The 27561-nt window shown below is 44.3% G+C and overlaps 1 protein-coding gene, 1 long non-coding RNA gene and 1 pseudogene across 2 annotated transcripts in view; 2 read left to right on the forward strand and 1 right to left on the reverse strand.

Annotated features, from left to right (window-relative positions):
- The window catches only part of LOC148220114 (uncharacterized), a 643144-nt gene that overhangs the window by 435727 nt on the left and 179856 nt on the right, over positions 1–27561 (forward strand). The gene's annotated exons all lie outside the window — the stretch shown is intronic.
- Positions 1524–25561, forward strand: LOC148220116 (uncharacterized; annotated as a pseudogene).
- LOC148220117 (endogenous retrovirus group K member 8 Gag polyprotein-like) overlaps positions 27283–27561 on the reverse strand; it is a 70809-nt gene continuing 70530 nt past the window's right edge. The window contains exon 3 of the mRNA XM_088155755.1: positions 27283–27297. Within this exon, the coding sequence (XP_088011881.1) occupies positions 27283–27297 (15 nt within the window). The remainder of the gene's footprint in view (positions 27298–27561) is intronic.

Raw genomic sequence — 27561 nt, forward strand, 5'->3', positions numbered from 1 at the left:
CTTTTTGGGTAGTCCGATTTCGCAAGCTGGTAGCCAATACAACTTATTTGATAAACATAACATTATATAATTAATGTAATGTAACATAATTGTTGGGGGTTGAATTGTTCCCCTTTTCTTTCTGTGGAATTTCTCCCATTGTTATGCTAAGTAATTGTGGCTACACCTTAAAACGACAGATAATGTGCTCTGGTAGGGGGGTGGGTGGAGGGGGAGGGGAGGGAACCAAAAAAGGAAAGGTGGGATGGGGGGTCTGGAGAGGGGGACTCTCTCTCGCTTGGCTCGTGGTGTGGGAGGACAGCCCGGGGCTCCGGTCTTGCATCTCCCCTGCCATCCCAGCACAGTAAAAGCAGGTTCGCCTTGGTGAATTATTTCCTGCTTCATTCCTTGTTTTGGTGGGGGTTTTCCTGGTTTTCCTCCCCCTTTCTGCTGGGTTTCTTTCTGTGTTTCACCAACTGCAGCTATAAAGATTTTTGCTTTTGCTTTCTGCTTCTCTTCATCCCTCCTTACATAAACTTTTTGTGCTTCTCTTAGCAATTCTTGTAACCCCCGATCTTGCCAATCATCTAACTTGTCTAATTTCTTTCTAATATCTCCCCATGATCGAGCAACAAATTGGGTTTTGAGGAGTGCCTGACCCACTTGTGTATCAGGGTCTATCCCAGAGTACGTTTGGAGATCTTTCCTCAGCCGCTCCAACCAGTCAGTAGGGGATTCATCCTTTTTTTGTTGTTCACTAAAGGCTTTATTAATATTTTGTCCTTTAGGAACTGATTCTCAGATACCTTTAACGAGTATCCATCTTAAGTCCATCATATTCTGGCGATGGACATCATTCTGATTATCCCAGTTAGGATTATTTAATGGCCATTTCTGGTCTCCCCTAGGTCCAATCTGATGCTCCCAGTCCCATACCCTCATTCCAGCCTGTCTGATCATTTCCCGTTCTTCCGTGGTGAATAGGATACTTAATATAGATTGTAATTCCATCCAAGTATACATACTTGGTCCGAGGAATTGATCTAGTCTCTCTGATACCCCTATAGGATCTTTTAATAGTTTTCCCATTTCTTTTTAAAGTTTCTCACTTCCCCTGTGTTCAAGGGAACACTTACAAATCCAATTAAGCCAGCCTGTTGTCCTGCTAATGGAACTTCCCTCAGGGGGTAAAGGAGAGCCTTTGTATTGTTATCTCCCTCCTCTCTGGTGATACTATCTCTCCTGGTATTCCTTTGACTGGAGCGAGTTCTTAGAGCTATGGGAGTACCAGGAGGAGAAGTGGGTGCGTGGGGGGGGGGTCTCCTGTATTTTCTGTATTATACAGAGGTGGGAGATTATCGAGGGGTTCCCAGGTAACCTTTTTTTTATCTTCATCCTCTTTTTCTTTTAAAGTATATATCAAGGATGCCTTGGACTGTTTTGCCCACAGGGCAGCATACTCACATTCCTCTCTGTTAAATGGTTCTTTATGAGCCACATATGTGTTTAATGCCCGACAAATCCAACCCTCAAATGATCCGAACATGGGCCAGTATAGGTTATCTTTACCGATCATTTTTCTGGTCCACTCCACCATGCAATATTGAATCAATTTTTCTTTACTTTTTCCTCTGTATACCACCCCTGTGTCCCAACATTTTAATATTACTCCCAAAGGGCTGCCTGGTGGTATTTCTGGCAACCTACTTGTCTTGTCTTTATTTTCCCAGTCTCCTTGTGGACCAAATGAACTTGAACCTCTTCGTGGGTCCCTGGGACTCAGAATCTTACTCCCTCTTTTTCCCATTTTTACCTCAAGGGACTGTCTTGAGGTGTTTGTACTCCCCGATGTGTTCCGCCCGAACCCCTGCCTCTCCTTGGGTCAGGATGGACTGGAACCCGCCTCTACCTGGGCTGGGATGGGAAAAGCAGCTTTTCCCTTCTCCCTCCGTGACTGGTGTGTTGCAATCTGATTTTCTTTTCCTCACCCTTCCCCCCTGCCCCCCCCTTCACGGGTCCTGCCTTTGCCTGGATTAGGATGGGAAGGACGTAGCCCTACCCGGGCTAGGACAAGAAAATCAGTCTCTCCCTTTGTGCTCACTCGCTTCGTCCAGTCACCGGCCAGGTCCCTCGCGGGATGCTGGAAACGCAGATAGAAGGACTCCACTCTCGCTTCGCAGCAAAGGCCACGTCTCATTCAGACAAACACACAGTCATCCCCAACAAACCAGACAGATACTTACAGTCCGATACTCCTGTCTGGGTCTTCGTGCACAAGAATTACAGGTGATTTTGCCGCGGTCTTCCCGGGAGATTTTCCTTGCTCAGTCTATATGGTGCGGTACATCGATGCGTCCCGAGAATCACTGACGAACCGGGGCCGCAGTAGTGGGGCGCTTCCCCGAAATCACAGTGCCTCTCAGGGATCCAAGGACGTCCCGGGTTTCGGCACCAAATTGTTATAAATGAGAGACAAAAGTCTCGATATTCAGCAAAATTTTGGATTGCTTTATTTGATATAGAAAGAGCAAGCAGCACGCTGGGGAGCACGAGGGGTCACCGCCCACTCCACGCTCCACCGAACCTTGGTTTGCAGCCTCTTCTTATACTGCGGTTCCTCGTTGCAATCAATAATTTTTAGGGTTTTTTTGCTGTCATAATTTTGCCAGGTAAGCAGTGGTGGTCGAATAAACATCCTTACACAAATTCACAAAGCCTCCGGGCGATAATCAGTCACAGATAGCCATCTGGTCCTTGTAGATAACCACCAGAGAAGTTCTGGAAGTCTGGTCCTTGAGATAAGCAGTATTGACCAGACAAAGACAAAAAGAGGGTTTTGGGTACTCCGATTTCGCAAGCTGGTAGCCAATACAACTTATTTGAAAAAGATAACATAATATAACATAATGTAATGTAACATAATACAACATAATAAAACAGGGTGAATTTAAAAAGAATTATTCAATCATATAATTTCCTTTATCTAGTGTCCATGCTTCACTTCAGAGCTTAGTTTTCTGGTTTATGCAAACCCCAATGCTTTTGTGATTAACACGAATATTTTATCAACTGTCACATCTGCTTCCGGGTGTGTCGGCCGCTATGAGCCCGCAGCAGCTGCCGAGGACACTGTGGATTGTGGATGAGGCTGGGCTGGCCCCCCGGCCCCCGTTGGTCTGACAGCGGCAGGAGTGGCATCCGAGCAGCATCGCCTGAGGGCCTCAAGGGGGGCGGGGAGAGAGAAGGGACTGACCCTGAGCGACACCAGAAGTGATATCCGTAGGGCCCAAAAGGCCAGCGGTGGCATCGAGTTTCACGGGTAGGAGGCTGCTAAGCTGCTTTGAAAGCTGGAGCTCCTCTGCTCTAGGACAGACTGGGAGAGGTGTGGGTGTCCAATCTGGCAAACAGAAGGCTCCAGGGAGACCTTCAAGCCCCTTGCAGTGCCTGCTGGGGCTCCAAGATAGCTGGGGAGGGACTTTGGAAAAGGGTCTGGACTCGCAGGACAAGGGGGAATAGCTTCAAACTGCCAGAGGGCTGGGGTAGATGGGATATTGCAAAGGAATTCTTCCTTGTGTGGATGCCCAGGCCTGGCACATGTTGCTCAAAGAGGCTGTGTGGGAGCCCCATGGCAGGAAGTGTCCATGGACAGGCTGGAGCGGACATGGAGCAACCTGGACTAATGGAAAAGTGTCCCTGCCCATGTCAGGATGTGGGAAGAAGATAATCTATCTCTAAGGTCGCTTCCAGTCCAAACCATTCTGGGATTCTAGGATTCATGGAAGGCCCTTTTCCAAGTGAAGTGTTCTATCTCTTGGCTCCCAGCTTGAAGTTGCCAGTTCTTCAGGAAGCAGGCCTGGCCAAGCAGCTGTGATGAGCCATGGGTTCTCAATTGGACGAGTGTGATATATTTGCAGAGAGGAAGGCTACAGACAGATCTTCAAGGCCCAGGTAAAACAAGCAAAGGATTGAATAAAAGCCAAAGGTTGGTTGTGTTAGTCAGTTTGCTGGCTGTTGAAATGGCCCCAGGTCATTTTCAACATTTCTAATTTGGATTTGTTTGAGTAAAAAATGAATGTGTTACCTCCAGCGTGGGCTCTCCAATGCATCTCCATGTGTTCCCATCACTTTGTTGTATATCAGGTTCTATTAACTGAAGACAGAATCATAACACAGTAGTAAAACATATAGAGGTGTAGTTAGCCAGCTTCAGGAGTTTTCAACTCTGCTGTTGACTTTTCTGGTAACTGTAAGCAAGGCAACACAATCCAGTTACTCCACTTTTCCTCTCTGAGGAAAAGATGATCTTTTTTTTTTTTTCTCATTTTGAAAATAGCCTCGAATGAAGAGAGTTATGCATGTGGCATGTTGGATTCATTATTTCAACTTTCTCTTCTGCTGTCTCTCGCGTACTAGTTTTTTTAAAAAATTTTTTGTTGCTTTTCTCCATTCAGTAGGTTTGAAAGAATTCTAATTGTTGAGATGATGGTTCTTTGAAGGCTCACTTAGCCCAACTTTTGGGTGAAGGAAAGAAGAAGACAAGGTCCTCTAAGAAGAGTAAAAAGCATACTTTAAAGAGACATGTAGAGATGTCTGCTGATGTCATGCAATTACCGTGTAATCAGCAGAAATGTGTTAGACAAACACCCATCAGTGACTTCACAAGAAAGCCACACTCAAGACAGGTAAAGAACAGAAGCATAAAACCCCAAAGGTATGAAATGGACAGATTTTCATTAGGAATGAGCAACTCCTGAATTCTTGGTTCTAGAACTAGGGGCTTGTAATAAATAGACTGTCTCCTTGCCAAACGTAAATTTGGTGTAATGAACTGCTCACTGCCCGTTGAAGTGCAGGGCTAGTAGACTAATATTTGCCATGGCAGGCATATTGTATGGCTTTCCTGTTAAAAAGAAATTGGTTTTTCTCATAGCAATCTAGATATATACCCAGTCTGACACCGATTTTTTAGGCTATATTTCCAAGTAAATGGCTTCTGTGATGATGCAGTAAGTTTATGTCATGAAGAGGAATGAAGTGATTGCATGCATCCTTTTTTACCCTAAGCCAGCTGCTGAATAATGAGACAGAGACTCTCACTGACGCCAAGGAGTGCCCAAGCTTTTGGGAAAAGCACTGGGCAGATAAAGCCTATTTCCACATTTCTTGCTAGCGTCTCCTTCAAAGTTCATGGGTTTGTTCATCTTTTAAAGCTGTTCTAGATGTCTTTGTAGTTTACATGTACTAAATGTAGCAGGTATTGCTTTCATGCCATCCTAATAGATTTGAAGTTGGGATCTACTCAGGCTTCAATGTCTCAGAAGAAGGACCGTTGATTCTTTGAATTCTATTGTTGAACGTGAGAATGATACTGATGTAGTTAATGAATTAATTAAATCGAATTCACTTGAATGGAAAAATTGTCTTGTTCATGTAGATTTTAACTTGGGAAATTGATATTTGAGTTCTATTTTTCATTGTTGTTGCTTTTCTGTATTCTTTCAACAGATAGCAGATGTACTGACCAAGTATTCTGTGAAACTGGAGGAAATGTCCTTCCTCTTGGCAGGTGATGTTCACAAGCTCATTAACGCTAAGGCCATGGTAAATGTTTTACCTGGGGCAAGATAGCGGTCTGAATATTCCTAGAATGTCTTTCTTTCCCCAAATGAAATTCATTTTTTTCTGCCTATCCATCACTGAAATATAGAAGAAATTTCTACTTGGCAGAGTACTGGTTATCATTTGTGTTCTTTTCTCCCCTCATTTTCTGTAGAAGAGACAATTTTTTGTTTGTTTTTGCATGTCGTATGCTGCTTCTACTTCTGGTTTTATTTTTTAATACACAGAATATAAAGAGAGCACTGCTGGATAATGAGTGGGCAACTGCCAAGCTACTCTTGAATCGAATGAAATCAGAGCTTGAGAAAGAAAAATGGCATCAACTGAAATGGCAAGGGAGAATTAAGGACTGGAAGCTCATGCAAAAGAAGTGCATAGTTCATAGTTTCAGGTCAGAAATGTGGCAGTCTTCTTTTGGACAATGAGCAACACAAAGTGGCTAGTGTTCACTTTTGGTTTCTGTCAAAGTAATACTTGATCATTTTTTCTTTCTACGTGATATCACGTATGATATCACATATATCATGTGATTCCATTCTACATATCTACTTTCCATCCTGCAGAGAATTTATGGCAAGTGAAGAAATACAGAATCCCACAACTGTGAATATTGAAATGGAAAAGTTGATAAAGGAGCAGATGGTACTTGCATTTATTCATCACTGCTATGCTGCTATACAGTCAGATAGTCTGTTTATGATTCAACAATTCAATGCGACATCAAGTAAATAGCAAAGCAAAACTAACTTCCGAAAGCACTATAAGGGCCAGAGATTAGCTTGGATCAAAACAGGTATTCTCCTAGCATTGTTTACAAACAAGTCAGCATGTGAAACAGAAGGCACAATGTAGTTTGTGCCTTGTTTTGGGCATGCCCAGAAGAAGGAAATTCTGATTTCACATATGGGAAAAGAAATGTTGACATTTGAATGAGATCGTTCATACCCCAGGAAAGGTTGCTTTGAAAGGTTGTGGAAGTCCTGTTAGGAAACATGGCTTTACAAGTCCTTTCCACCAGGAGACAACAGCTGCAGAACATCTGGGTGTGCCAGTGTTGAGAGCACCAGCAAAGATCAAAGTGGAGAAGTTGGTGAACAATGGCAGTGGCCTGGGGGAGAGCAAGTGGGGTGCTGGCTGTGGGACCAGGGGAGTCCTGACTGATTTAGGAGGTGATGGTCTGTGCCAGCAAGAGGAGTAGTGCTGTGGCCTTGGGACACTGCGAATACTGGAATTCAGTGGGGTCACTGGGAAGGCTGAGTGTCTGAGCTGCTGGAGGGACCCAGTTTGCCCACATGTAATCATCCAGTCTCACTCTTGCCAGCCACAGAAAGGAGCAGGATGTGGCTGCTGGTGATGCCTGTCATGTATATGTAGTGTATATGTGTGCTATCCTAGCCTGCTGGGAACACTTCTTCTTTGTGACTGCTTGGGCTGAGGGAGAGAAAGCAGTGGTAGTTTCTCACGTTTCGAGTTTGCTTGAGTTTCTCAGGCTGTTTCTGGAGCCACCCAGAGTTCTCTTCCTTGAGGCATTTCAATTCCTGGTAATTTTCAAAATTCAAACAGACACAGGCCTAAGCTAGTTGATCTGACATCAGAGCTATTCTTACGCTGAGCTGTTGAATGATCTGATCTCCTGAGATGTCTTCCATCTCAGTTTATGACCTGGTTCTTGTGAAAAGTAGGATCTTTTAGCCTGGAGAAGAGAGGTTTCTGGACAGACAGTATGGTGGCCATTGAATATTTAAAGAGGGTATAAGACAAATGGAGAAAGACTTTTTCGGAAGGTTTGCAGAGACGGGACAAGGGGCCATGCTTTCAAACTGAGACTAGGTTTAGATTGGCTAAAAGGAAAAACTTTTCTACAATGAAGCTGGTGAGACACTCAAACGGGTGTTCCAGAGAAGCTGTGGATTCCCCATCATTGAGAGTGCTCCTTATCAGTTTGGCTAGTCTTGAGCAATTTGATCGACTGTTAAATCTACCTGGCAAGGAAGTTGGACTAGATGATCTTTAATCACAGACTGTTGTATGATTCCATGAAAGACAGAATGCAATAAAGTTCATATTTCAGATTTTGGCGCAGACATATTTATTATTTCTCACTTTATGCATCATTGCAAGGACAACTTTTTAGCTTCTGAAATGATGAGCTGAGATTGATTTCCTTCCTTAGTTTCATTTTCCCTGTTATTCCTTCACTCTTGGACTTTTTTTTCACCAGATTTCCTCTTTTAGTAAACTTCCCTTAAGTATCACTTTGCTCCCCACCTGGCTTTTTTTTTTCAATGACACCTTTTCACTGGTTCGTTTTGGGCCTTTGCTGCTTGAAGTCCAGCAGCCTCCTTGTCTGAGCATTATGGAGCTTTCTTTACAGCTTCATCACTATGCAAAAAGCCATAAATTACTGTGTTCCATCTCACATACCATCAAGTATCACACTAATATTCCCTCTGCTGAATAGCTGTTTGGCTTACATAGACCAGCCAAATACCAGGAAACCCAGATGGCAGCAAGAATCTTGTAGACTACTCCCGCTGTTCATTGACATTCTGGAGAAGTCACGTGAGGTATCACATTCTCTTGAAAGAAGTGTCTATCATCTCGGACATTCTAGAATGGGCTATTAATATTGTCATGAGTTTCTGGCTAGACTTTTTAGTATGCAAATTCAAATTCAAATGATCTGAAATGAGAGAACTTCAAGAAATTTTTTTTCCCAGAATCGAAGTATGATGGAGTTACATAGGGAGAATCTTAATCTTAGTTATTCTATTCCATCTCACATCATGGCTGGGTGCAGGGAGAAGGGAGTATCTTTGGGGGACAATGGGTTCCAGTGTAGTCAGTAAGCTGGGCAGAGGAGCCATCAGGTGTTGTCTGTTGTTGGGGGGGGCGATTCATGTGAACTCTTCCTTTCTTGTACCCTGCCACTAGTATTGTTGCTAAAATTGTTTGTTTTCTCATCCAAGTGACAAAATCAGCACAATTAATGAGGGATGAAAAGGGAGCAACGACCTCAGAACAGGAGGAAGAAGAAGCAGAGCCTGCTGTCCACCAGAAGAGAAAAACACTACCAGCCAACTTTGCATCATCTGTGAACTTCCTGGGCGTGTACTCTATCCTGTTGCGTTTCCTAGATACATTGTAAATGGTACATTCCGTGACCCCTGCTGTGCCCTGTATCTTGGTCCCTTTCCCCTCCTGGCCACACAGAGCTTGCTGGGATCCAATTTCTCCCCGCCCCCTCTTTCCAGACCCTAGAAAAGGTCAGTACCCCGTGGCCTCGGGCTCTTCCCCATCTCTTTCCCCTCTCTTCCCCCTCTCTTTTCTCTCTTTTCTCTCTTCCCCCGCTCTCTTCCCCCGCTCTTTTCTCCCTCTTTTCTCCCTTTTTCCCTTACCTTTTTCACTCACTACCCACGAGAAATAAACCTGTAACTTTTCTAGGGGAAAGAGCCTCTTTTGATATCTTAACTAGGTACATGAGGCTAGGGCCTAGGGGAATTTCACCCTAACACCTGAGCTAGACCCGAGGAAGGGTGAAAAACCCTATTTTGGGGCCGAGTAAAAGCCATCACTATCCCCTTGTCCAGATCACTGATAAAGATATTAAACAGGACTGGGCCCAAGACTGAGCCTTGGGGACCAGCTGGATGAACTCTATTTCCCACCACTCTGTGGGCCTGGCCATCACCCAGTTTGTCACCCAGCAAATAGCCCACCCATCCAAACCATAATCAGACAGTTTCTTCAGGAGAATGATGTGAAACTCATTGCAAAATGATCAGGGAGATGCCTAGGAAGAGTCTCAGGTGAATCCAGGAGACTATAGTGGAGGACTATTCAGTTTTCCAATCAATTTGCTTAAAAAACTCTGCAAAACCGTAATAAAAAACAAACAAACAAACAAACAGAAAAAGCAGACCTATCAAACACACAAAAAACCCCAACCAATAATCCCCAAAGAGACAAAAAAGGACACAAAAAAAAGCCCACAAAAAACCCACCCAAAACTGAAAAAAACCCCCAAGCCCAACACATCAAAAAATCAGCGTGAAGGTTTTAAGTAACTTTAAAACTAACAAAACAAAACAAAAAAACCTAGGAAGTCACATTTCAAAAGGTGCTGTCCCAGCCTCTTCTCTCAGCAGGGAGTACATCCTGAAGAGGAGCCAGTTGGACGAAAGCGGGACAGGGCAGCACCTGGGCCATTATCACAGGACGGCCCTGTGGCTGCCCCATTGCCAAAACCTGGACACATAAATCAAACACAGGTATGCACATGTGCTTAGACACAGGAAAAATATATTTGTCTGAAAAGAATACTGGTCCATTTATATCACTGGAAAGAACATAATGCCTCATCTCAGCTTTCTTTTCAGTCATTACAAATGTTTCGAAAATATAGGAGTGCAGAAAATGGAAATATCCAAGATCAACATGAGGACCAATAACAAAGATTCCATTTTTGAAACTGCATTGGGAATCCTCTGCAGAAATTGACTCAGAGCTCTAAGATTTACAAAAAAGAGCAAGAGTATTGGCTCAATACAACACAGTGTCTGGAGACTTCAGCTGGTTGCCTTGATTTCTCAAATATGATGGAGGAAGCACCTTAGCAACTACAGCTGCCAGTTCTCTCAGGGCCCTGACATGCCTCTGGGTGGGTCCCATGGTCTTGCATGTTCCGGTTCCTCAAGTGGTCTGAATGCTGACCTGCTACTATGGCTTAGAATCAAGTCCACCAGTCCAATAAAGTGACAGATGTGGAAATAGTGACTGGCAGTAATAACTGAGACCAATATTTGTTGAGTACCTCAGCCTTCTCCTTGTCTGTTGTCACTAGTCCTGTCTGGCTTATGGGGGTGGGGGGGATAGGGGAGGTGTGATATGTTTCTTTTCATCTTCCTTTGCCCACTGAAATACCCGTAGGTGCCTTTATTATTCTTATTTTTGGCATGCTTTCCCAAATTCAGCTTCAACTGAGCCTTAGCTGTACTGATCCCATCCTCACACACTCATGTGTTACCACTGTATTTTTCCCATGATTTGTCTCACTGTGTATTGTCTGCATATTACCTTCTTGCATCACATCTATTAATTTTCAATAACCTTCTGGCTTTAACTTGTTTTCAAAAAAAACTTTTTGAACCTTTTCACCTCAGAAATTCACCTGGGAAACCCAAAATCCCCAAAATTCACCCCGAAGTCATCTTTGGGATGCCCAGCACTCACCTCGCAACTCCCAGAATTCCACAAATTCACCCCAAAATTCACGGGGGTCCCCCAAATCCCAGGGCTTCACGCCAAAATCCCACCTGCAACCCCCAAAATCCCTCAAATCACCCCCAAGACCCAGTCCCCCCAATACCTCCAAATTCACCCCAAAATCACTCCAATCCCCCTCCAAACCCATCCAGATACCCCAAAACCATCAAATTCACTCCAAGACACATCTGGGACTCCCAAAATTCATCAAAATTCCCTGGAAAATCCACCTGGCATCCCCAAAACTCACCTGAGTACACTAAAATTCACATGTATACCCTAAAATTCACCAAATTCCCCCCAAAATTCCCCTGAGATCCCTAGAATTCCACAAATTCCCCCTAAAATTCAACTGGGACTCCCCACATTCCACAAATTCACCCCAGTCCTGGGGTACAATGCAAAAATGTGTCTTCTATCACCATCTGTTAAAATGTGGGAGGGGTGGTGATCCTTTTCTCTCTGGGAGATATCCTCTGCTGATGTATTGGGAATCCAAATTGCCCTGGGATTCTGGAAATAATATCAAACTGGCCTGAAGGTGAGACTTTTGGATTGTCTTCTGAAGAAGAAGAGGAGCAAGTGACACGTGCTGAGGAAGCCACACCATATAATGAGCTACTGGAGACTGAAAGACGATATGCCCTCTACACTGATGGTTCCTGCCAAATTGTAGGCACTAACCGGAAATGGAAAGCTGCAGTATGGAGCCCCACACGACAGGTTGCACAAGCTACCGAGGGACAAGGTGGATCGAGTCAGGTCGCAGAGCTAAAAGCCGTCCAGTTGGCTTTGGATATTGCTGAACGAGAGATGTGGCCAAGGCTTTATCTCTACACTGACTCATGGATGGTAGCTAATGCTCTGTGGGGATGGCTGGATCCCTGGAAAAAGGCCAACTGGCAGTGCAGAGGGAAATCCATCTGGGCAGCTGAGATTTGGCAGGACATTGCTGCCTGAGTAGAGAAATTGACCATAAAGGTTTGACACGTGGATGCACATGTACCCAAAAGCCGGGCTAATGAAGAACATCACAACAAAGAGCAGGTGGACCGAGCTGCCAAAGTGAAAGTATCACAGGTAGATCTAGACTGGCAGCACAAGGGAGAATCATTCCTAGCTCGTTGGGCCCATGATGCCTCTGGTCATCAGGGGAGAGATGCAACATACCGATGGGCCCGTGACCGAGGGGTGGACCTTACCATGGACAGCATCTCACAGGTCATCCAAGACTGCGAGACCTGTGTCGCAATCAAACAGGCCAAGCGGGTGAAGCCTCTGTGTTACGGTGGACGATGGTCAAAGTACAGGTATGGGGAAGCCTGGAAAATTGACTACATCACCCTTCCCCAAACCCACCCGGGCAAGCGCTACGTAATGAGCATGGTGGAAGCAACTACAGGATGGTTAGAAACCCACCCTGTGCCTCATGCCACTGCCCGGAACACCATCTTGGGCCTAGAAAAACAAGTCCTTTGGAGGCATGGTACCCCTGAGAGAATTGAATCAGACAAGGGAACCCATTTCAAGAACGGCCTTATCAACACCTGGGCCAAAGAACATGGTATTGAATGGATATATCATATCCCTTACCACGCGCCAGCTGCCGGGAAAGTTGAACGGTCTAATGGACTCCTTAAGACTACTTTGAAAGCACCAAATGGTGGAACCTTCAGAAATTGGGAAATGAACTTGGCCAAAGCCACCTGGATGGTTAACACCCGAGGGTCCATCAATCGAGCCGGTCCTGACCACTCTGAACCCCTGCACACAGTGGATGGGGACAAGGTCCCTGAGGCACACATGAAAGGTATTTTAGGAAAGACTGTTTGGATTAATCCCACCACAGGCAAAGGCAAACCGATCGGTGGGATTGTTTTTGCTCAAGGACCTGGTTGCACTTGGTGGGTAATGCAGAAAGATGGGGAAACCCGTTGTGTACTGCAAGGAGACCTAATTTTTAGTGAGAACTGTTGGTAAGGTTTCATTTTATATTATATATCTGTAACAGGGTATTGGTTTGGGTATGATGTAGATGGTAATAGAATAAGGGGTGGATTATATCCTGGGGTACAATGCAAAAATGTATATTCTATCACCATCTGTTAAAATGTGGGAGGGGTGGTGATCCTTATCTCTGTGGGAGATAGCCTCTGCTGATGTGCCATCTGATAAGATCAGGGGGATGATCATCGTTATCTTTTCACAACCCATCCTTCCTCCAGAAGATATATTCTATTAATGGGCCATTAAGTTCTCTTGTGTGACTGATAAGATTACATCATCCCATTGGGAGATGCTCCAGCCAGGGGGAGGAGCCAAACATTTCCTACCTAGATAAAAACTGAGATTTGGAACACCAAAGCACTCCTTTCTACTGCATCCCAGAGGAAAGTCTGACCTTTTTCCACATCATCGCTGGATCTTTGGAGGAAAACTGCACCTTCTACAGGAGCACTGCTTCAACTGAACCACATCTGTCATCCAGGAGGACTGCAGCCACCATTTATACGGACTGCTACCAACACCCTGACTGACAGGGTGTCAGGTTGTATTTCTGACTTTGTTGGTGGTTTTTTCTTTCATATTATTGCATGTATTTTATTTTTTCTCTTTTCTCCTATAAAATTGTATTACTGACTTGGAGTCTCTCACTCGTTTTATTTCAAACCAACACAACCCCAAACCTCACTACCCAGTATCCCCCAAAATTCCACAAATTCTCCCCCAAAATCAAGCTTTGACCCCTCAAAACTCACCTGGATCTCCCCAGATTCCCCCCCCCCATTCACCTGGGAACCCCCAAATCCCCAGAATTCAACCCAAAATTCACCTGGGACCCCAAAAACCTCCAAATTCGCTCCAAAATGATTGGCAAATTTACACACTCCATTCTCCCACAAAAGGATCTAGAGCCCTGGGCGCTTCGTATACAAACTTAATGGAAAATACCTTTCTATTCATTCTCAGCAAAAAGACTTCCTATTCCTCCTTCTTTTGGACAAAACTGCCTTAACTTTCAAAATTATTCTCTTGCTCACTTGCCTGCATAATGCTTAGTCCCTGTTCTGCATGCTCATTTTCTTCACTTTTACAAGGAATCCTCTCCTCATCTTCTTCTTCCTCTGCTTCTTCCATTTCCTGTGCCTAGATCTCGTTTCTCTGTTAGATTTGTTTCTCCAGCTGATTTTTGACAACTGTCCCTATCTTGTGGCACCGCTCGCTCGAGAGAGGTGATTGTCCTGCTCTGCTCTGGGCTGGGACTGTGCTCTCTTCAAGGCCTGGGGGCAATTTTGGATGTCACAACGTCAGAAAGACCTCAGGCTATTGGAGAAATGTCCAAAGGAAGGACACAGAGATAGTGAAGAGGCTGGAGGGGAAGCCATACAAAGAGTGGCTGAGGGCATTTGGTTCAGCTGCAGAGAGGACACTGAGCTCACACCTCACTTGGGACCTCTCAGCTCCTCTCAAGGGCAGCACAGGGACAGCTTTGCTCTCTGCTCTCTGCGACCAGGGACAGGAGCCAAGGGAATGCCAGGAGCTGTGTCAGGGGACGATTAGGCTGGCTATCAGGGAAAGGTTTTTTTCCTCAGAGGCTGGTCAGGCACTGAATAGGTTCTCCAGGCAATGGGCACAGCTCCAAGGCTGCCAGAGATCCAGGAACGTTTGGCCAATGCTCTCAGGGATGCAGAGGGTGGGACTGTTGGAGTGTCTGTGCAGGGACAGGAGTTGGACTTGGACGATCCCTAGGGGTCCCTTCCGACTCAGGAAACTCTTACCATTTTCCCCTCTTTCCTCTCCTTGCACAATGCTCTCAGCTTACTGTTCCACCGTATGTTCCACTTCTAAAACCTCAGCTACTTCTTTCCAGTTCAAGCACAGTTCTACTGGTTGCAATCCAAAGATATACCGATTGAAAAACAACCAAAAAGAAACACCTGTTTGGAATGTCGTGGTCTTATTTGGATCTCGAACTATGAAGTCGATTGTGCCTTGCAAGTTCAAAAAGCAAAACAACAACAAAAACCACCCACCAAACCGTTTTAACACAGGGATTTGCTTTCTTCTAAGAAATCCATATCCCTTCTCAAAATGGATCTATTTCAGTAAGAGATCATCTTGAATAGATCACTTAGTATCTAAAGAACTTGGATCACTCAAATCCGTAATGATAAGCCTGTTACCTTGTTGTTTTCTGTTCCAAAGGCAAATGAATTTGCTCAAGTGCCATTTGTAACAAGGACAGAGTTCAAAGTGCTGCTCTGAGAAATGTTTTGGTTTCCCTCTCCTATCTCTATCAAAAGCACTTTCTTCAATGGCTGAAACAATACTTGATATAGTCTGAATTTTAAAGGTCATGAAAATTTTCTCAAAAGTGAAAAATTAATATAGCAGTCGGGTTTTAAACCAACGGGAATTTTTGTTTTACCTGTTTGAAGATTTCCTTCACACCAAAATGTTGGCTGATGGATACCTAGAAGAAATCAATTCCCACAAAATGCTTCTGGGTAAGCCATTACGTCATCCATTACAATTTGCTTCAGTGTCCCGTTCCTGTCCAATTGAAGGTCCCTGTTTAAGAGACTCAAGTACAGAGAGAAATAAAATTAAATATGACTACAGTGCCTTTAAATATAAATCGAACTTCCTGATCAATCTCATAAAACCTTTAGGCTAAATGTTGCCATTGATCTGTTTCTACTGAACACAATCACGTCCTGGCCTGTTACAGATTAGTTCATTACAAAGAAAGAAATGCACAGAAGTTAAAATATTTCCAAAGAAGCATTTGACATCCTTCCTTTTGAATGGGGAACCATTCCAACACTGTTGGCGGCCTAGTAAGAGCTCTGGCTCTGCAGCCTGTCTATAGAAAACTACCTTAGTTATGTTAAAGGTCTGTTCAAGGTTACCGTGTCCTAGGCGTGACTATAGGAGAAAAACAAAATCATAAATTTTGACATTGAGATAAGCAAGAACAAAGGAAAAGACATCTGGGGAAGCAAGATCCTGTTTAGTTGATATACCTTGTCCACTTCAAAGAGTATCTTATGCAATAACTAGACTGTAGAAAAATAGATCTTAGATGAACCAATAGAATTACTATTAACATATATACGTCTTTTGTGTAACCAATCGTACTCTTTGTAAGAAACTCTAAGTAACCACTGAAAACGTATAAAAATCATCTCTTTGTTAAAAATAAAGACTCGGCTCTTTGCATTCATATTGAGTGCGTGTTATTGATTCCTGTTCTCCAGCATGAAAACCCCAGGATCTTGCTGACCCCGACGTGATGATCCGAAGGGGCCAGACTGCTTAACAGACAGACTTTTATGTGGAGGGTCTCTGTGCGTGCCGCCTAGGAGATCGTTGACTGCCTGCAGCGGTTGCGACCGGGCGTCCGAGAGAGGCGCGTGTGGCCACTGTCAACCAGTGAGTCGGAGCCTTAGACGGCTGTTAAAAATTTGCGGGATGGGAAACACGGTATCAGCTATCTAGAAGGCTACTGTTGATGCCTTAATGGAACTTGCCCAAAAGAAAGGAGAGACTGTTGATCGGTCTTCGCTCGTGAATTTACTGTATTGGGCTAAATGTCGTGGTTTTTTAAAAGACTCTACCGATGTTTTTAAAGAGACTACTTGGCAAGAAGTCGGGGCAGATTTGTGGGAAGCTATACAAACTGGGAATAAGGAGGTAAAATCCTTAGCTCCTATGTACCGGCAGCTGCGCATGTTAATTGAACAAATGGGTGCTGAAATTGAGCTGGAACTAGCAGCATAGACCATGGTCACTGCCGTTGCTGGTAAACTCACCCAAGAGTCTGCTACTGTCCCACCCGCGTACATGTCAGCCCCTGCTGCCCGTGGCCCCTATGATGATTTAATACCACCCTGGGACCCTACCGATGTTCATAATGTGCCATCCTTTGCACCCCCGGCACCTACAGCACCCTCTGCGCCCTCGGTACCTACGGCACCCCCAGTAACAATGAGCGTAGCGCCCGCTAATCCCACTAATACTGACTCCGTGTTGCATCTGCCCTCACCTTCCACTTTCAACCCAGCGACTGTGCCTCTTCCCGAAGAAACAGAAATGGACACGGACGATTTACAGTCCACACTGCAAAAGCAGACCGAAACCATGCATGAACTGTTAGGTGAAATGAAGCGGCTTGATAAGGGTTCCAAAAGTAAAACTATTCAGGAAGCATATAAAAAGGCCCATAACGCCATTCTCTCCGGCCTCAAAACTTTAGAGGAAAATTCTTTTTCTGCACTGAATACTTCTACATCTCAACGCCGACAGAACATTATCAATTTGGTTAAGCTGGGGAGTGGGATATGCCTACTGCAAATCAATTTCTAACATCTAAAGGTTTACCCCCAATAATGCCTTCTGAAATTGAAAACACAAATGTTTCTCATTCTACAGAAAAGGAAGGGACGGGATTGTTAACTACCTTTAATGACTCTTTTCAGCGTTGGTGGAACAAAGGAGGGGAGGGAGGCTCAGGAGGCTCGGGAGGCTTGGGAGGCTCGGGAGGCTCAGGGAAAGGTCCTGACAAAACTTCCATCCCCAAAGACCCTTCTTTTGACATGAATAAGAGGTGGAAAGGAGTGGTAACAAATGCTGAGTTGACGGGAGATTTTCAGTTTGTCTCAGCTCCGGTGGTGCGAGGAACTGGTGGTAATAATGCTTGGCAGCCCTTAGACTGGCAAATGATAGCAAGGGTTCAAAAATCTGTAATGGACTACGGTGTTGATAATCGCTTGGTAAGGCGACAAGTAGAAGCCTTGCTAAAATATCAAGAACTCGTCCCTGCTGACCTTAAGGCTATGTTTGAACTTAGGACTAGGACCTACTAGTTGTCTGTTATTTTTAGCAAAGTGGCAACAAAGATTGGAGCTTAAACAATTAGATAATGTCAATTTGCCTCAAGGTGATCCTCTACGCTTTGCCACGCTAGATGTGCTTATGGGAAATGGTCAATTCATCGATCCACAAAGACAGGCAATGTTAGGGGCTCGCATTTTAGCTCAAAGCAAGTCTGCTGCTTTAGAAGCTTTTAACAACTTGCCCCAAGTAGGTAAGCCTGGACAACCTTATTTACATATTCAGCAAAAGGAAGATGAATCCTTTTTGTCTTTTGTGGACAGGATTAAAGAAGGAGTAGAGGTAGCACCAGATGTCCCTCCTGATATGAAAGATACTTTAGTAAAAGAAATAGCTATGCAAAATGCAAATGCCACCTGCAAGCGATTATTAGCAGCATTACCAGCTCATAGGACAATAATACAAATGATTGAACAATGTTCACGAGCCCCTTTAGAAATTGAAAAGGACAAAGCTCGAATTCATGCTGCTGCTTTAGCTGCAGCCATTACTCAAGCACACAAGCAAGGGAACGGGGACAAAGGCCCTCCCAATACACGCTAAAATTGCCATCATACCGGACATATTAGAAAGCATTGTCCTTCACGTTTGGCAAAACAACAACAAAATAACAATACGAACCTCACATCTACATCATTTGTCGGCACTTGCCGCCGATGCGAAAAGTTTGGCCACAAGGCAAATGAATGCCGATCAAATTTAAAAAGGATGGGACACGGTTGGCGGGAAACGAGATGAGCTGTAAGGGGGGGCGCGGCGAACAAAAAGAACCCCTCAGTAGCCATGGCTGTGTCTACAACATGCTCCCCACCACAAAAAGGAGCGCTGGAGTCGATTTGGTAACTAGAGACTCCGTGACTATTTTTGATGATTCTGTTACCGTCATCGATAGTACTACCAAAGGTCCACTAGGTGGCGGTATGGCCGCATTATTGCTAGGGAGATCGTCGGCCACTTTAGACAGCATTTTCGTTTTACCTGGTGTAATTGATTCTGATTATAGTGGTGTTATCAGAATAGTAGTGAAAGTCTTTTCCCCACCAATGTTCATTCCACAAGGTAGTGTAATTGCTCAACTTGTTCCTTTTCTTCCCCAGGTTCCAACAGCTACTAATTCACAAAGATCTGGTGGTTTTGGTAGTACCGGACCCTTAATTGCCTTTGCTCAAGTCATGACTAGTGATAGACCGACCCGGCAAGTAACCGTAAAATTGTATTCTGATAATATCGATGATTCCGAAATGCTTGAACATTCAATGATGCTAGACACTGGGTCAGATGTCACCATAATACCACTAACTGCTTGGCCTCAGCAGTGGCCCACTACACTCTTAAATGAGCAAATCTTAGGAGTTGCTGGAACCACCCGTACTTTACAAAGTCAGGAATTCGTAGAAATTACTGATAAAGAGGGAAACAAGGCTGTAGTAAAACCTTATGTACTAGACACTCCTCTTTGGATCCTTGGTAGAGACACGCTTAGTCAATGGAATGTCATTTTAACCAACCAACATTTTCAGGGGAGGCCACTGAGCCGATAGGTGCTCGACCCACTATACAACTAACATGGAAATCTGACCAACCAGTGTGGGTGGCTCAGTGGCCCATCACTAAAGATAAATAAGAGCATCTCCATTCATTAGTACAAGAACAATTAGCCTTTGGTCATTTACAACCTTCTATGAGTCCCTGGAATACCCCCGTTTTTGTTATACAAAAAAAAGTCAGGAAAATGGAGATTTTTACATGACTTAAGGGCAGTCAATAATCAAATGCACTCTTTAGGAATTCTGCAACCAGGTTTGCCATCGCCAGCTGGTTTACCAAAAAACTATCACCTGTTTATTATTGATATCAAAGATTGCTTTTTTAGCATTCCGTTGCACCCTGAAGATACCAAACGATTTGCATTTAGTGTGCCCTCCATTAATCACAGTGCACCTATGAAAAGATATGAGTGGGTGGTACTCCCTCAAGGTATGAAAAATAGTCCTACAATTTGTCAATGGTTTGTAGACCAAGCCTTACATCAATGGAGACTTAATAATCCAAATTTTCTAACATATCATTATATGGATGACATTTTAGTCGCAAATGAATTTCCATTACCCCACTTAAAACAAAAGGAATTATTGCTAGAATTAGAAAAGTGGGGATTGAAAGTGGCAGAAAAAAAAGGTGCAATTCTTCGACCCTTGGTCTTACTTGGGCTTTAAAATAACACAAGCTCGCTTTGTGCCTCAAAAGGTAACTTTACATGCAAATATTGAAACAGTCAATGATGTGCAAAAGCTTCTAGGAGACATTCAAAGCATACGTGCATGGGCAGGTATTTCAAATCAAGACTTAGATACTTTAAGAAAATTGTTACAAGGTTCAAAGGACATTAATGATAAAAGGGAATTAACCCAAGAAGGGAAACAAGCCCTGGAAATAATTGCTAAAAGTTGCATTGTACAACTGCTTTTAGGTTTGATCCTACCATACCAATAAACCTTTATATCATTAACTACCCTGCTGAACAAATGGCTATAATTGGGCAGGAATCATTCAAGACTTTCTTCTTATTGGAATGGGTGTTTTTAGCATGTAGCCCCACTTCCTCTGTTACAAGACGTATTGATCATTTAGGATCCTTAATTCTGAAAGCACGCCAACGAGTGCATACTGTTTTTGGAGTTGATGCATCTTCTCTTTATGTGCCCATAAATAATTTGTCTCTTTGCACTGAACGGCAATCACTATCATATACATTCACTACAGCCACTATTGGCTTAGAACTTGATAATCATTATCCGTCACATGCCTTGTTTTCCACTAACCTCCCACTAAAAGATCAAACATTGCGAAACTCTAAGCCAATTCCCAATGCGATCACTGTTTTTACTGATGCCAGTGGAAGGACCAAAAGGTTCGGATATGCAATATGGAAAAATGGCAACTGGGATGTCGTAGTTTACCAAAATCTGGAAGGATCAGTACAATTACTTGAACTCAAGGCTATAACCTTAGCTATTCAACACTTTGACTTTCAAGAAATTAATCTCGTTAGCGATTCCTTGTATGTTGCCTCTATCTTGGAAAGAATTGAGGACGCATTAATAGGTCGAATCTCAAACTCCTTATTTTATCATGAACTCGTTCTTCTAGTAAATGTAATTAATATCAGGCACCATGCCTTTTTCTCAACACATATCTGCAGCCATCTCAATCTACCAGGGTTTTTATCAGAAGGAAATGCCAAAATTGACCAAATCGTATCCTCACCAGCCATTGGACTCAGTAATTTTGACCTTGCCGTTGCCTCTCATGCCTTTTTTCACCAGTCAGCATTAAGCCTACAGAAGGAATTCCATCTAACAAAACGAGAGGCACGAGGTATCATAGCATGTTGTCCTGATTGGGCAAAACTACCCCCAATCCAGTTACAAGGAGTGAACCCTCGTGGTCTCCACCCTAGAACATTGTTTCAATCAGATGTCACAATCGTGCCATCATTTGGACGCTCTAAACATGTACATGTCACTGTTGATACCTGTAGCAGACTAGTATGGGCAATGCCTATGATAAACGCCAAAAGTAAGGCAACCTGCAGACACTGGTTAGAAGCTTTTGCAGTGCTTGGTGTCCTACAACAAATAAAAACAGATAACGGTCCTAATTATGTTAGTTCTACTTCACGTGAGTTCCTACTTAGATGGAACATTACCCATGTCACAGGAGTACCTCACAATAGTACTGGGCAAGCTATTGTAGAACGCAAACATCAAGACCTTAAACGCCTTTTCTCTGCTTTACAAAGGGAGGGGAATGTCACCCTCTCTCCACAAGAAATCGTAGCAAAAACATTGTATGTCCACAATTGGAAAATGTGGATGGAACGCCCTGAGCTAAAAACCCAAATGTTGCCCATTACACTGCATTTTTGCAAGGATGAATCTTTGACTGTTCATAAGATACAAGTATCTGTATGGGAACCCCAATCACAACAATGGACTGGTCCCCACCAATTATTGACATGGGGACGGGGTTATGCTTGTGTATTAACAGGTGCTAAACCTAATTGGATCCCAGCCAAGTGGGTCAAGCCTTGGATATCAAAGATTGAGGAAACTGGAGAAGACACGGAGCCAAATTCAACAGTGGATGAATAGAGTGCAAGATCTCATCCCGATCCTAATCATTATTCTCAAGGAACCAATAAGAACACACCCTAATATCCCAGACTTTCCAGATGTGATTGATTTGCATAGACTAGTACAGAAATATCTTAGGTCTAGAATACAAGAAGTATTATTTCCTCGTTGCGGTTGTGTAGTATGGAAATTAGGAACTTTCTTATGTGGAAATTGTAAAAGGGAGTATAACTCCAGTGATATTTATACTTGCTTTTATGGATGTAATGAATGTCAGGAACGCCAATCAGTAAGACCTTTAGAATCACTTAGAAAGTGGTTAAAACTGCCTGACTTAACTGTTAGTGAAGCTATAAGCTTATTTGAATCAATAGAAGAAAGGAATTTAGCATTGCATGCATGGTATATTTTAAATTATACAAAGCTAGTTGAGACTGCTTGGTGTACTATTATTATATCTAGCCAATATACTGTTGCCTGCAAAATCCATAGCAATAATGATGCTAATTAAGCTACTAACACTATGTTTGACTCTTACCCAGTGCTTTTCGCAATCAATCACCCTCCCTCAAGAGAACTTCTGGATCGCTTGGGCCAACAAAACTGGTAACACAAATTTTTGTTTACATCTTAGTGCAGCCACTGACCCATTTAAAACTTGCCTCATTGGGTCACCGGTACAACCACAAGAAATTACTATAGCCCCCCCTATCAATTGCTCATAAGTAAAAAACAAAAGTCACTGCCTGGCAAAAATAATAAAATCTCTAAATACAACCCTGCCATGGGATCCTCAAGAGTTAAATTTACTAGACAGCCAAAAAGCAAATCACTCCGGATGTGTGTATGTTGGGCAGACTAGTTGGAACATTAACGAATCTAAAAAACAAGTCTGGCTAACCCCTCGTAAGTTTTACAATAGTAGTGAACATTGTGGATCATCCCCCTATGGGTGGGGTTCAGGTCATATTCACTTAGACATTTCTAAGCCCCTTTCCCTACCTCAAGGCCTATATTTAATCTGTGGAGATAGAGCCTGGCAAGGAATACCTCATCATGCTTATGGGGGTCCTTGTTACCTTGGCAAGTTATCTTTAATGCTACCCTCTTATAATCATTTGATTGCCTGGGACATTTCCAAAAATCGAAGGGAAAAACGACAAGTCTCGGAATTAGATGATAAATGCGATGATGAAGTGGAACTATGGAATAGAACCGCTCGATTTTTTGCAGCGTTACTACCCCCAGTGGGAACAACACAAGCGCTAACTGAGATCCAACACCTAGCGTGCTGGACAGCTAAACAGGCCAATGTCACTACACAAGTTCTGTCCCAAATGGCTCAAGATATGAGTAGTCTCTGACAAGCTATTCTTCAAAACAGAGCAGCTATTGATTACCTTTTGTTGGCCCAAAGTAAAGGCTGTGAAGATTTTGAAGGAATGTGTTGTTTTAACTTGTCCGATCATAGTGATTCAATCCATAAGCAGCTAGAATGGCTTCAAGATCACGCTAAGAAGATTACTGTCAATCACAACCCCCTTGATGACGGGTTAATGTCTTTTGGGATTTCTGCATGGGTAAAGGATATCCTTAAGATAGGAATTATTATTGTACTAATTGTAGTAATTGTGTTATGTATGGGACCTTGCATCATCCAGGGTTTTTCCTTTCAAATTCGACGTATGGCCAATGCTGTTCTTGAAAAGAAAGGGGGAGATGTTGGCGGCCTAGTAGGACCTCTGGCTCTGCAGCCTGTCTATAGAAAACTACCTTAGTTATGTTAAAGGTCTGTTCAAGGTTACCGTGTCCTTGGCGTGACTGTAGGAGAAAAACAAAATCATAAATTTTAACGTTGAGATAAGCAAGAAGAAAGGAAAAGACATCTGGGGAAGCAAGATCCTGTTTAGTTGACATACCATGTCCACTTCAAAGAGTATCTTACACAATAACTAGACTGCAGAAAGATAGATCTTAGATGAACCAATAGAATTACTATTAACATATATACGTGTCCTGGTTTAGGGCAAATTTGGGAGGAAACCTCTGAATGAGGTCCCTCGGGAAAAAGGAAAAGGAAAAAAAAATTGGAGAGAAGTGGAAAAAAAAGAACTGTTTATTCAACAGGCAACACACCTCCCAGCGCAACAATGGACAATATCAAACAGCAAAACCTCTCGCCATTCCGAGGAGATGGCAGATTTAGAAGAGTTCTTTCCATGGGCTGCCCGGCTCACTCAGTCTGCTCTCAGTCCCTCTGGTGCTGGGGAATGGCGCGGCTCAGGCCCGGCCCGCTGGGCCACAGGTGTGAGCTCCCGGTGCTCTTCTGGGTTTTCAGTCCAAAGCAGGTTCAAACAGTTCCAGGAAAACAGAAAAAAAATGGGAAATAAAAAAAAACAACAAAAAAACAATCCAGGGGGCTTCTCTGCCTCAGCTAGCCAAAAAACTAACCAAGAGGAAAGGAGAGCTCTCTCTCGCTGTCCACCGCAGACAACACAGTCTGAGAGCAGGAATGCGGGGGAGCCAATGCAGTCTCTGATAACAAACTCTGCACTTCTTCTTCCCCCCTCTGCACTTTCACTCCTGGAACCAGTCTTAAAGTTGCAGAATTTAATATTCAACACCAAGAGAACAGACGATTTGGGGATATAGGCATCATACAGTCACCCCAAGACATTCCACCCCCTATCCCCATATCGTCAGCTTACTACCATATCTGATACACACACTAATTCTATAAACACATACATCATTATCATACACACATATATATATGCAAGGTACAGCTATAGACAGACATTAACAGTGATATTCAATAGTAATATTTACATATGGTTGACACCCAACAATTAGATCTCCCTGAGGTACACATCGTGTTGTCCCATCCTTCTGAATTATCCACCATGTGCAACCTGGTCCTTGAGCAAAAACAATCCCGTGAATGGGTTTGTCTGTATTTGAGGCAGAATTGATCCAAACTCTCTTCCCTAACAAACCCCTGGCATGCACCACTGGGACTTTATCTCCATCTACTGTATGCAAGGACTCAGACTGGGCAGGGCCTGCTCGATTTGTGGAACCTCGGGTGTTAACTAACCAAGTGGCCTTTGCTAAATGCTGCTCCCAATTCTTAAAAGATCCCGCACCCAATGCTTTCAAAGTGTTTTTAACAGTCCATTGTACCTCTCCACCTTCCCTGCAGCTGGTGCATGGTAGGGGATATGGTACACCCACTCAATACCATGTTCTTTGGCCCAGGTGTTGATAAGGTTATTCTTGAAATGAGTCCCATTATCTGACTCAATTCTCTCAGGGGTACCATGCCTCCACAAAACTTGTTTCTCAAGGCCCAAGATGGTGTTCCGAGCAGTGGCATGAGGCACAGGGTAGGTCTCTAACCATCCAGTGGTGGCTTCCACCATGGTCAGTACATAGCGCTTACCTTGGCGTGTCTGGGGCAGTGTGATGTAGTCAATCTGCCAGGCCTCTCCATACTTATATTTGGACCATCGCCCCCCATACCAGAGGGGCTTCACCCGCCTGGCCTGCTTGATGGCAGCACACGTCTCACAGTCATGGATAACTTGAGAAATACTGTCCATGGTTAGATCCACCCCTCGGTCTCGTGCCCACTTATAGGTAGCATCTCTACCCTCGTGGCCTGAGGCATCATGGGCCCATCGAGCCAGGAACAACTCTCCCTTGTGCTGCCAGTCTAGGTCTATCTTTGACACCTCTATCTGTGCCGCCTGATCTACCTGTTTGTTGTATTGATGCTCCTCATTAGCTCTACTTTTGGGGACATGGGCATCTACATGACGGACTTTCACAGGTAGCCTTTCTACCCGAGTGGCAATGTCTTTCCACTTGTCAGCAGCCCAAATTGATTTTCCCCTACGTTGCCAGTTAGCCTTTTTCCACCTTTCCAGCCAACCCCACAGAGCATTGGCTACCATCCATGAATCAGTGTAAAGGTAGAGTTTTGGCCACTTCTCTCTTTCAGCAATGTCCAGGGACAGCTGAACAGCTTTGACTTCAGCAAGTTGACTCCATCCACCTTCTCCTTCTGTAGCTTGTGCAACCTGTCGTGTGGGGCTCCATACGGCTGCTTTCCACTTCCGGTTCATCCCCACGATGTGGCAGGAACCATCAGTGAAAAGAGCATAGCATGTTTCATCTGCTGGCAGTTGGTTATACGGTGGGGCTTCTTCAGCCCGGGTCACTTGTTCCTGTTCCTCTTCGTCGGCAAGACCGAAGTTTTCACCTTCCGGCCAGTTGGTAATTATCTCCAAAATCCCAGGGCGATTCGGGTTTCCAATACGGGCGCGTTGTGTGATGAGGGCAATCCATTTACTCCATGTGGCGTCAGTGGCATGGTGGGTAGGAGGAATCTTTGCTTTGAACATCCAGCCCAGCACTGGCAGTCGGGGTGCCAGAAGGAGTTGTGTTTCTGTGCCAACCACCTCTGAGGCAGCTTGGACCCCTTCATAGGTGGCCAAGATCTCTCTCTCCGTTGGAGTATAGTTGGCCTCGGACCCTCTGTAGCTTCGACTCCAGAATCCCAGTGGTCGGCCTCGCGTCTCACCAGGTACCTTCTGCCACAGGCTCCAGGACAGACCATGGTTCCCGGCTGCAGAGTAGAGCACGTTCTTCACCTCTGGTCCCGTCCTGACTGGGCCAAGGGCTACTGCATGAACGATCTCCTGCTTGATCTGGGCAAAGGCTTGCTGCTGCTCAGGGCCCCAGTGGAAATCGTTCTTCTTGCGGGTAACCAGGAAAAGGGGGCTCACAATCTAGCTGTACTCAGGAATGTGCATTCTCCAAAAACCTATGGCACCTAGGAAAGCTTGTGTTTCCTTCTTGCTGGTTGGTGGAGACATTGCAGTGATCTTATTGATGACCTCATTGGGAATCTGGCGCCGTCCATCTTGCCACTTCACTCCCAGGAACTGGATCTCTCGGGCAGGTCCTTTGACTTTGCTTTTCTTGATGGCAAAACCAGCTTTCAGGACAATCTGGATGATTTTCTTTCCTTTCTCAAATACTTCTGATGCTGTGTTCCCCCACACGATATCATCGAAGTACTGCAGATGTTCTGGAGCATCACCCTTTTCTAATGCAGCCTGGATCAGCCCATGGCAAATGGTGGGGCTGTGTTTCCACCCCTGGGGCAGTCGGTTCCACATGTATTGCACACCCCTCCAGGTGAAAGCAAACTGAGGCCTGCACTCTGCTGCCAGAGGAATGGAGAAAAATGCATTGGCGATGTCAATGGTGGCGTACCACTTTGCTGCCTTGGACTCCAGCTCATATTGGAGTTCCACCATGTCCGGCAGAGCAGAGCTCACCGGTGGATTCACCTCATTTAATGCACAATAGTCTATGGTCAATCTCCATTCTCCTTCAGATTTACGCACAGGCCAGATGGGGCTGTTGAAGGGTGAGTGGGTTTTGCTGACCACCCCTTGGCTCTCCAGCTCACGGATCATTTTGTGGATGGGGACCACGGCATCTCGATTCGTCCGGTACTGCCGGGGGTGCACTGTTGAGGTGGCAATTGGCACTTGTTGCTCCTTCACCTTCAGGAGTCCTACTGCAGATGGGTTTTCTGATAGTCCTGGCAAGGTGTTCAATCGTTTAATGCCCTCTGCCTCTACAGCAACTA

This window comes from Sturnus vulgaris, chromosome W (genome assembly GCF_052056855.1).
Source record: "Sturnus vulgaris isolate bStuVul1 chromosome W, bStuVul1.hap1, whole genome shotgun sequence".
Taxonomy (NCBI): Eukaryota; Metazoa; Chordata; class Aves; order Passeriformes; family Sturnidae; genus Sturnus; species Sturnus vulgaris.